Source organism: Cucurbita maxima, unplaced genomic scaffold (genome assembly GCF_002738345.1).
Source record: "Cucurbita maxima cultivar Rimu unplaced genomic scaffold, Cmax_1.0 Cma_Scf00010, whole genome shotgun sequence".
In the NCBI taxonomy this organism is placed as follows: Eukaryota; Viridiplantae; Streptophyta; class Magnoliopsida; order Cucurbitales; family Cucurbitaceae; genus Cucurbita; species Cucurbita maxima.
This window is the reverse complement of record NW_019272026.1, coordinates 1,957,206-1,968,417: the sequence shown is the minus strand read 5'-3', so window position 1 is coordinate 1,968,417 and position 11,212 is coordinate 1,957,206. Positions and strand designations below refer to the sequence as shown.

Sequence of the window (11,212 nt, the reverse complement as noted above, 5' to 3'; positions counted from 1 at the left end):
AAAAAAAAAAAAAAAAAAAAAAAAAAAAAAAAAAAAAAAAAACCAATTAATGGATACCCATAAAGATGCATTAAGCCTCACACCTCACATACCTCCTCCAAAGACCTCTCAACCCTCTAAACATCTTACAATTGCTCTCGAGAAAAACCCACACAAGACTCGCTTTATCCTTAAAATGAGAGCTCTAGGGATCTCCTCATTCCATAATGTAAAAGTTGCCAGATGGAGTAAGAAAACTAGCACCCTCCCCCCACAAGATGATCAAGATCCTACTCTAGCTATCCACAAAGAACATGCCACTTTAAACGCAAAATCAAGGAAGAATGCGGTGGATATGATCCTGAGTATTCACCCTGCCATGTCAAGCATGTCAGACAAATAATTTCACTATCTTTGAGAGTTTAACCTTCTAAAAAGAGGAAAAAATTGAGGCTCCCTGAATGGGTGAAGGAGAACAAAGAATGTAAAAGAAGAAACGAAAGGAGAAATCCTTTGAAAGGTTAGGCTCTCAAACCCAAAAAACCCTCATTCCTAAATAAACCCTTTGGTAAAAAACCAAAAAAAAAACCAAAAACAAAAAACAAACGGCCACCCCCTCAAGAGACTCGTGATCAATAAGAAGACAACAAACGCACAAGAAAGCGAGAGGGAAAATTCATGGGAAAACAACATAGAGGCAACCGAACACCACCTCTCCTTGGACAATTTTAATTTTCTACAATCAAGATTTTTTTCACCACTTGAATCTATTAGTCCTCTTCAATTTTTAAAATATATTTTTGACTGCATGAACCGACTTAGTTGTTCTGCTAATTCCATGTCATTAATTCCTATGAAGAATCCCAGGCAGGAGGTCCACTACCAGGGTATTGCTCTCTACTAAAGTGACTAGAAGTATTAGGATATAAACCAAAAGACCTCCATCAAGCTCAAAGCATCAATAATTAGCAATTCATGTCTAACCTAAACCTTGGGGTTGATCTAAATGGATTTGAAGGTGTTATGGTTTGGGAATTAGCAGGAAATTCTTCAGTTCCATAGTGTTGACATATCATTTAGTTATGTGGAAGAATGTCAAGGTACTAGTATACTATCATCATTCATCACAACATACAAAGATATTGTAACCTGTTGCTCCAATTGCCGATTGCGCTCTTCGAGACGTCTAATAGTGGCCTGCTGATTCTTTAAATGAGTTGCTTCAGTTCTAAACTCCTCAAGCTCAACTTTCATTTTCCTGTTCTCAGATTCTAATTCAGACAACTTCAAATCTTGTTCCTGCAAAGAGAACATTATGCAGCATAATCATTAAGAGATGAAAAAACAGTATAAAGCAGCGGGTTTTAATACAAAATAGCCATGCTTCTTCATTTCCTTTTCCCCCATTGAGTGAAGAGAAGAGATTGAATTCAGACTACACATGATCGTTCATGAGATCGGTATATATATATATATATATATATATATATATATATATGGAATATGAAACATGGAGAAATTCAGATATTCCACCTTATCAACATTAGTACTTGAACATTGCTTCCTTTTGTTCTTTTGTCATAAGATCGTTCATAGTCTACCAAAAGTCATAACCAAATCTAAAGGCTCACATCTGATCGAACAACAGTAATATTCTAAGCGAGACTCCATACTATTAAGTAGATTTAAAAGCTTTCGGCACTTACACCAATTGAAGCAAGAGCAGGATAAGGATCTGGAGCCTCATAAAGTTTCTGATAGATGTTAAGAAAAGCATTCTCTCCAAATTTTGCCCTCTTCGTGAGATTGTCAACTTCTTCTTGGTAACTTTTGAGTAGAGAACTAAACAAGTTCAATTTTTCCTCTGGTTGAGCCTTCTTGAAATCTGTGAGAATGCACAGTTAGATAATTTTAAAAACGAAAAACCTTACCAGAGACATTTTCAGAGGAAAGCTTATAAAAAAACAGAAGGTGGCATGAGCAACAACCTCTTGTACTTTCTGCAAGCTTCCGACGATTTTTCTGGCTATTTTCTTGGTTTTCAGCTATCCTAAGTCCTTGTTCATCCAATGCACTTTTCTCCTTCTCTAAATCAAACTCTGTAAATAGGAAATAAATGACCATATTGTGTTAGCAGAGGGTAAATTTTCCTTGCAGTTTCAAATTAAACAACAACTGATAGTACTACCGGAACTTCATATCCAAAAATACAAAATGTTTTCGCGTATTCGTGAGCACTATTTAACTCAACGCTTCACATTGCGACATACCTTTCCCCAATGGAAAGGTGAGCCGTCAACAAGAACCGCTCAGTATAAAAATACTAGTCTTCTCAGTATAAAAATGGCCTCTACAAGCAGAGCCCAAATTGGAAACTAACGCGTAGAAATCCAGCAGAAGATTTGCAGTTAAAAATGAATTACGAAGCTATGAATCAGAACATATCATAGACTACATGATCATCTTAAGCTAATTAATAATCAAATTCAAACCGACCAAGGAACGCACGAATTGAAAGATAGTCCGATTTACAATTAAACTATTACCTTTCCAGAAACTAGACACGACGGAGACGGGGGAAGCTGACGATGAGGAGTTCGGCGGTTTGTCCCTCTCGGATCCACCTTTCGGAGACTCCATGTTTGGGAATGCGCACCTCGGAGACGACCGCTGAACGAGTTCAGGACTGCGATCACTTTCCAATACTGGAAGCGCAAAGCTATTACACAAATTCAGCGAGTGATTTGGAGATCAAAAAAATGGTGCAGATTCCGGGGAGCTTCAGCACTTCGGGTATAGAGAATTCGACATCGTTTCCTCTGTGTAAATCTGGAGAAATGATCTGTAAATTTGCAATGCAAGGGAAAAACGGTCCAGTTCGTTGAAGGTGAATCGGTTCGGCAAGACCGACGGATATCTACTGGGCCAAAATTTTGGGCCGATTGGACCATAATATCACCGCAATAAATTGAGGGGAAAAAAATCTCATTTTTTCTATTAAAAAAACTAAATTAATAAAAATAACCCTAACTTTATACTTTTATCAAACAAAAAATAAATAAAAATAAAAATTTATTTATTGTTTATAAAATATTCCTAAAATTTTAAAAATAGTATTAACATCTCTTATTTTCATAATGTTTTTAAACGTTTTAATGATATTTTTTTTAACATAGTAAATATATTTTATTTGAAGTTTTTTTAAAAAATTAAAATACTTTTTAATTTTTAAATTTAAAAAAAAATTAAAAGTATTAATTAAACTTTTAAAGAGTAAAATACTTTAAAGTTAAAATGACATTTTTTAAATAAAATAAAGTATTAACCGTATTCATTTAAAATTAACAAGCATTTTTTATTTTTTAAATTTAAGGATATTATTTAAACTTTTAAAAAAATTGTGTATTTTTTTTTTACCGAACATAACTAAATTAATAAAAAATATTATCTTCTACTTTTTTAACTTTTTAAAATTTTCAATAATACTTTTAAATTATCTTAAAATTTAAAAAAAATGCTATTATTGTTAATTTTTTTTTTATCCAAATAACCAATAATTTGTTTAAAATATATTTAAATGATTCAAAAATATATTTGAATTTTTACAAATTTATTAATACCTTTAAACTATTAAAAAAAATAAAAAAATATATTACTTTACTTTGTTTCATTAATAAACTTAAATTAAAAAATAATATATTCTCGACTCAAAAACACCACAACTATATTTCAAAAATATCCCTAAGTTTAAAACTTAAAACACATCCACATTCGATTACTAAATGTATGTTCATTTTGTATCACCCTAGATCCATCGTTAGCTAGATATTATCTTTTTTGGATTTTTCCTCAAAACTTTAAAATGCGTCTGTTACGGGAAAGTTTCGAGCCATCTTATAAAGGGTGTGGAAATCTTCTCCTAGTAGACGCATTTTAAAGCCTTAAAGGAAAGCTCGAAAGGGAAAACTCGAAGATGATAATATATGTTAGTGGTGGATCTGGGCATTACAAATGATATCAGAGTCGGACACCGGACGATGTGTCAACCTTCTCCCTGTTCCCTGGAGGGGGTAGACAGAAGGTGGTGTGCCAATAAGAATGCTGGGCCCCACAAGGGGTGGATTTGGTGGTTGTCCCACATCGATTGGAGAAAGGAATGAGTATCAGCGAGGACGTTGGGCCTCGAAGGGGGTAGATTGTGATGTCCCACATTGGTTGGGGAGGAGAACAAATTACACTTTATAAGAGTGTGGAAACCTTCTCTTAGCAAACTCGTTTTAAAGTTTTGAGGGAAAGCAAAGAGAATAATATTTGTTACTTGTGGATCTAGAACATTACACCTTCGATTATTAAATGTGTATATAGAAGGTTAAATTACAAATTTAAATCTCGGAAAATTGATAGATGTATAAAATTTAATTTTAATTTAAAAAAATTTAAATGGTCCATAATCTATTAATAATGTAAAGTTTACGAATTTGTTATATTTTTTGGATTTAATTGTTTGAAAACAAAATTAAAAGTTTTAAAAAATTATTAAATCCTTTTAAGAATTTACAAATTGAGGGAAAAAGCCGAGTGATATGGAGAACTGAAATAGGTCAAGGGCATGACACATTTGATCAAAAGTTCAAATTTTGCACATTCTTGGCGCAGCTTTTCCGTTTGGGTTTATCATGATTCATGAACTCTGAAAATATCATTTCGAAACGAATTGGATTTCGTTACAAGAATCATGAATGCTCAAGCTCATCTTCTCAAACGCTGCCCTGTTGGAGTTCTTCGCATCCACTACATTCAGCCATTTTCTTCGATCCCTTTGCCAAATTCTGTTTCCGATATCGATTCCCACTTAATTTCCCTCTGCAAAAATCTGACTCCACGAAACGCCAACGAGGCGCTTTCTGTCTTTCACAATGCCATCGCTTCTAATTCTCTTCCTTCTGGATTAACCTGCAACGCACTCATGGCTGCTCTCACGAGGACGAGAAATTACGAAATGGCTTTATCTGTCTATGGTAAGATGAGTTTTGAAAATGTGTTCGTAGGTTTCAGATCACTTTGTTGTTTAATCGAATGCTTTGTTTATACTCGTGGGGTGAAATTTGCCTTTGGGGTTGTGGGATTGATTATCAAGCAGGGTTATATTGTTAGTACATTTGTTTTCAATGTTATGCTGACGGGATTGTGTCGAATTGGTGATGTGGAGAGAGCAACGGAGTTGTTTCATGAAATGAAAAGGTTTTGTGTATTACCAGATGTGATTAGTTATAATGTGCTAATGAATGGACTCTGCAAGAATGAGAAATTTGAAGAAGCGCTTCGATTTCTCGAAGAAATGGAGGCGATATGCCAGCCAAATATGGTGACATATACAACCATGGTGGATGGGCTTTGTAAGGGTGGAAGATTAGATATAGCTGAGGGTGTATTGGACAGAATGAAGAAGAAGGGATTGCAGGGGGATGTTGTTATGTATAGTGCTGTTATAAGTGGTTTTTGTAACAATGGGAATTTCTCTAGGGGAAAAGAACTCTTCAATGAGATGCTAGAGATGGGAATTTGTCCTAATGTAGTTACATATAGTTGTTTGATGCATGGTTTATGTAAGGAAGGGCAATGGGAAGAAGCGAAGGCAATGTTGAATCATATGACAGACCGTGATATTTGTCCCGACGTTGTCACTTATACATGCTTGATTGACGGGCTTTGCAAAAACGGGAGAGCTAAGCAAGCGTTGAACATATTAAATCTGATGCTCGAGAAAGGTGAAGAACCTAATACTATCACTTATAATGTTTTGATAGATGGTTTGTGCAAAGGGGGACTAATAGAGGAGTCCTGTAAAATCTTGGATATGATGATAGAGAAGGGGAAGAAGCCTGATATTATTACTTATAACACTTTGCTCCTAGGACTTTGCAAGGATGGGAAGGTTGATGAAGGAATTAAACTTTTTAATTTGACATTGAAGGATAAATGCTATGTTAGCCCTAATGTTGTGACGTTTAATATGCTGATTCAAGGGCTCTGTAATGAAGGTCGTGTTGAGGAGGCCGTGGAGGTCTATAATACAATGAGTGAACATGGAATAGCTGGGAACTTGATGACTTTCAATTTTCTAATCGGAGGTTATCTCGAAGCGGGAATGATCGACAAGACTATGGAAACATGGAAGCGTGTAATAAACTCGGGATTTGCTCCTAATTCAATTACCTTCAGCATAATGATTAAAGGACTTTGTGGCTTGGGTATGACTAGCATGGCTAAAGGACTTTTTGGTAGAATGAATACACACGGGCCTAGTCCAACCGTGATTGATTACAATACATTGATTTCATCCATGTGCAAGGAAGGGAGTTTAGACCAAGCTAAGAGTTTGTTTCAAGAGATGAGTAATGTAAATCTAGAACCGGATATTGTTACATTCAATACCATAATCAATGGGTCTCTAAAAGCCGGGGATTTGTCATATTCCAAAGAACGACTAATGGACATGATTGGAAAAGGCTTAGCTCCAGATGCTTTGACATTTTCAACGTTAATCAATCGATTATCGAAAATTGGTCAGATGTGTGAAGCTAAGATTGTTTTTGAGAAAATGATTGCTTGTGGTTTGACTCCGGATGCGTTCGTATATGACTCCTTACTAAAGGGATTTAGTTTGAATGGTGAAACTAAAGAAATTATTGACGTGATCCACCAAATGTCCGAAAAGGGTGTCACTCTTGACCAAGAATTAACTTGCACCATCTTAACATGCCTTTGCCAGAGTTCAGATCTTCCTGATATCTTGGAGTCTTTGCAAAAATTTTCCCATCCAACGTCAGATGGAAACCAAATGACATGCCGTGAATTGTTAGTGAGCCTCGAGAAATCTTATCCAGAGCTTAAGTTAGCAGTCGAAAATTGCAATAATGGCCCGAGATAATTCCTGTTCTAAGCGAGTTCTTTCTTCTTGCTATTCCTTGTTCTCAAGGTTCACCTCCCAGGATTCTTTTTCAAGTAAGTTATTTCCCATTTTAATACTGATTTCCCTTATTGTCGTGTATGTTCATCAGTTTTCTTTTAGCAACGATTTATTTAATCTCTCTGGTTTCACATGGCTAGTTGAAATAAAAATAGAAGGAATCAGAATCTCTCTCTTTCTCTCCCTTTTCACTTTTTACTTTTCCCTTCCTTCCATCTTAGCATGTAAACATTGAGTTCAGGAAAGAAATAAAGGAATAGATTTTTAGTTTTCATGCCGGGGATGATAAAAACATTGAGGAAAATAAGGATAAAGATCCTAAGGATGTAACTAAGTGACTCTTTTCCAGTGCTCAATTATTGTGAGATCCCATCGGTTGGAGAGAGAAATGAAACATTCCTTATAAGAGTGTGGAAATTTCTCCATAGTAGACGCATTTCAAAACTTGAAGGGGACGTCCAAAAGAGAGCCCAAAGAGGACAATATCGGCAAACGGTGGGCTTGGACTGTTACAAATGGTATCAGAGTCAGACATCGGGCGGTGTGCCAGCGAGGATGATGGGCCCTAAAGGGGGGTGGATTGTGAGATCCCACATTGATTGGAGAGGGGAACGAAGCATTCCTTATAAGGGTGTGGAAACCTTTCTTTAGTAGACATGTTTTAAAACTTTCAGAGGAAGCCCAGAAGGGAAAGCTCAAAGAGGACAATATCTACTAGTGGTGGGCTTGACAATGATGTAGAATTAAATTTTCCTCGTCAAAATAAAATTCCAATAGTCGATTGAAGTATTTCAATATTCAAAGTGGTAGAAAATCGATCTCCAGGGAGTTTTGGCTCCAATATATGACTTCGGTTACTTTTGTTTATGATTAATCGTGTAAAGTTTCCTAAAAATATCGTATACATGGCTGCGCTTACCTATGGTTGACATCAACTGTTACGGGTCTTTGGCGATGTATGACATATAAAATTGCTTTGGTGATGTATTCTTTTAATTTTCAAGTGACTTTATTATATTAGATTTGCAGTTCAGCGGGGATGTGCTCATGGTGCTACTAAAGCATGGTGGACTGATGGGAGTGAGCGTGGTTCAACGGTGGATTGCTTTGACATTGACGGAGATGACCTACAGTATGGAGCCTTCCATATATCTATAGGAATGGAAGAATATATTCAGTTCTACTTCTATCAGCACTCTTCTGGGGAGAGTTCCGTTGCTCGCCTTATATGAGCATCTCATGAGATAGGCTATATTGTGGAAAGGTCCCATCTACTTACCCGGTTGAAAATATTCGTCATAGTTCAAGCTTACTGCTAGCACATATTGTCCTCTTTTAACTTTTCCTTTCGGATTCTTCCCAAAATTTTAAAATGTGTCTACTATGGAGAGGGTCTAGTACTACTCTGACTAGTGGCTCGCACCATCCAGTGACTCGCTTTGGTACCATTTAAAACCTCGAGAGGAAGCCCTTGAACGGAGAGTCCAAAGAGGACAATATTTGTTACCGGTGAGCTTGAGTTATTACAAACGGTACAAGAGAGCTAGCGGTAAACTTAGAAACGGTTAAAGGTGATCAATGCTTTCTACTTTCTTTTCAGAAGGGAGATGAAAAACTCGGAGTTGCTTATACATTTACTTTTACATGAATTGCTCAAGCATGAAAATTGGCTTGATTGTCTGGAAGGAAGCAGCTTGACAAGGGTTGATAGAGATTTTGATCGACCTGTTTTAACCTCTCGTGTTGCATCGAGGGAATGAACTTGAGGTCTGTTTGATAATGTTTTTGTTTCTCGAACGTTTATGTTATATTTATTTTTTAGTATCTATCGTGCATTTTTTAAGTATATAAAAAAACATGTTAATGTCATTGGTACATTAGCGTGAACCCTTTATTGTACCTCATCAGTTCTTTGAAGTTATCTCGAGTTGGAAAATAACCCGTTTGTAAACAAATATCTTTGCCTCTTTATATAGATGCTTTCATTTCTTTTATTTGTCGTGTTCGTACATTAATTCTCTCAGGAAAAAAATCCACAACGTAAGCGTGGATCACAACTTTACTAAAGGATGAATCGTCAAATTAAAAAAAAAAAAAAATCAAAAGAAGATATCATATGATCATGAAAAACATTATTAACGGACCACAACAAATAGATTAATTATATTCCGTGAGACTATAGTATATTTCTCTTAATTTCAATGGTTTAAAACTTATAACTTCGAAATGATAGTTAATATTAATTATTGACGAATTATATTCGTATTTACTCATAAATAAATGATAGTTATTTTCTGATTGAAAAATGAAGAATATAAATTTAAACCTATAGTCTAGAAATGAAAATTCACACGTTAGCATAATAAATAAATATATTTTTTAATCATTGAAGAGTACATTACAATATTAAATTTTGATTTTTTTTTTTCGAAAAAAAGTTGAAAATTTAGAGATAAAAATTATAATATAAAAATAAAAAATAAAATTTATACGGCGGTGACATTAATAAAGAAATCAATATTATTGCAATAATAATATACAGCTGTATCGTGCACAATAAGAAACCCGACTTAATATTAAAACAATAATTCCAATAATTTGTGTCCTTAAAAATAATAATAATTTCATTTGCATTTAAAGAGCCTTATATATAATTCTCAAATAAATGCCTCAAAAATAAATATAAAATATAATTTCAAATTATAAAATATAGTTCGCAAATTTCATTTTCTTACCATTATAATATAAATATAATTTCAATAGGCTCGAATAATATTAATGTTAGGTTAAGAATGAAAAATAGAAATAAAAATAGAATTGAAAAGGTGTGTATTTTCATTGATATTGATATCCTTTAAATAAGATAGAAGGTAACAACTAATACCTACCCACAAGGAAAATATAAACTAATTAAATATTGATAATAAAATAAAATATACTTAAATCAAATCATAAAGGTAAGAATTTAAAATATATTCGGTAAATAATATATCAGTTATTTTTTTTGATTAAAATGTTAGAAATTCAAGTTATTACTTCAAATATTTTTTATTAATTTATTTTTTAAATATATATTAAATTAATATTTTGTTCTTTGTACATAAAAATTTGTTATATTTTACTCACACTTACATTAATTATAAATCTTAAATATCCTTATTATTAGTCTATAAATTGTGAAATAGATATTAATGTTGATGACATGGAAATTATGATTATTAATTAAATTAAGTTTATAAGACTAATTTTAAGATTAATTAGGTAAAATTTAAATAATTAAAAAATAATGGTATCCTAAGAAAAGGTAAATATGAATAATCTTAGCTGCCACGTGACGTCAGACTTAAAATTTATTAACTGCGGGTTAAATTTTTTTTAACTGTTGTATTATAATAATTATTATTACTTAAAATGAGCCCATTTGACAGGTACGGCCGGTAATAAGAACCGTAAAAGACAAAACGTGAAGCGTAACTTTATTGCGTGTAACTGAAATGGACAAGAAGTCCAGAGCTGCATCTGACCGGCTACCGTCCAAGCCAGTTACCCCAACAATAAAATTGCTTCCCTCTTCGTGTGGGATGCTTCTCCCTCACGCTCTTGCGCCCCAAGGCATCGTTTTTCGTTCTTAAATTTTCATTGGCTTGTGGGCCCCACGCAGATTTTTATTTGTTGTGACTCTCACGCGCAAAAATCTCGCGCGTGGTAATTATGCTTACTTTATTTGTAATTATTATTTCTATTTTCTTTTTCTAATAATTAACTCTTTTTATTTAGTGCGGTGATAATCCTCTGCTTTTCAATACAGCAGTTTCTTGGATGTCAAGCCAGTAATATGCTGCCACGTCACAAATTATAGTCTTGTGATTAAACACTTAGTTGGTGGACTTTTATAAGAATAACCAAGAAATAAAGCAATTAGTCTTCGGTGTGGGCGGACTTACTTTTCACTTCTCAAGCGTTAAATAAGTGAATGCAATCCTACCCTCTCCAGTACGGATTACAAGTGACAACTACAAGAATGACAAGAAAGTGAATGGTACTCGACGACATGAAGTAAATATTCTACATTTTTTCGTGACAGGTGGTTGTCGGTCCACTTCGAGAATGACTTGGGGGTACCCGTGCCCACAAAGAAAAAACACCTTAATCTTTGAATTCTAGTTTATAATAATTTAAATATAAAACTTTAATTTAAATGAAATATATTGATTAAATTCTTAATTTGATTAAAGAAAAGTACAAAAAAAAAAAAAAAAAAAA

The 11,212-nt window shown here is 34.0% G+C and overlaps 2 protein-coding genes across 4 annotated transcripts in view; one reads left to right on the top strand and one right to left on the bottom strand.

Annotated features, from left to right (window-relative positions):
* The window catches only part of LOC111485399 (protein CASP), an 11,752-nt gene extending 8,902 nt beyond the window's left edge, over positions 1 to 2,850 (bottom strand). The window contains exons 1-4 of the mRNA XM_023132270.1: positions 2,526 to 2,850; positions 1,968 to 2,078; positions 1,686 to 1,864; positions 1,129 to 1,278 (exon numbers count right to left, since the gene is read on the bottom strand). Of these exons, the coding sequence (XP_022988038.1) occupies positions 1,129 to 1,278; positions 1,686 to 1,864; positions 1,968 to 2,078; positions 2,526 to 2,619 (534 nt within the window). The 5' untranslated portion in view covers positions 2,620 to 2,850. The remainder of the gene's footprint in view (positions 1 to 1,128; positions 1,279 to 1,685; positions 1,865 to 1,967; positions 2,079 to 2,525) is intronic.
* Positions 2,851 to 4,571: 1,721 nt separating this feature from the next.
* LOC111485396 (pentatricopeptide repeat-containing protein At4g28010-like) overlaps positions 4,572 to 11,212 on the top strand; it is a 13,193-nt gene continuing 6,552 nt past the window's right edge. Inside the window, exons 1-2 of one of the 3 annotated variants that reach the window (XM_023132263.1) lie at positions 4,572 to 6,984; positions 7,971 to 8,231. In XM_023132263.1, the coding sequence (XP_022988031.1) occupies positions 4,715 to 6,910 (2,196 nt within the window). In that variant the 5' untranslated portion in view covers positions 4,572 to 4,714 and the 3' untranslated portion in view covers positions 6,911 to 6,984; positions 7,971 to 8,231. Of the gene's footprint in view, positions 6,985 to 7,970; positions 8,726 to 11,212 lie in introns of those variants that run through there. The other 2 variants (XM_023132264.1, XM_023132262.1) reach the window with 2 other exon arrangements.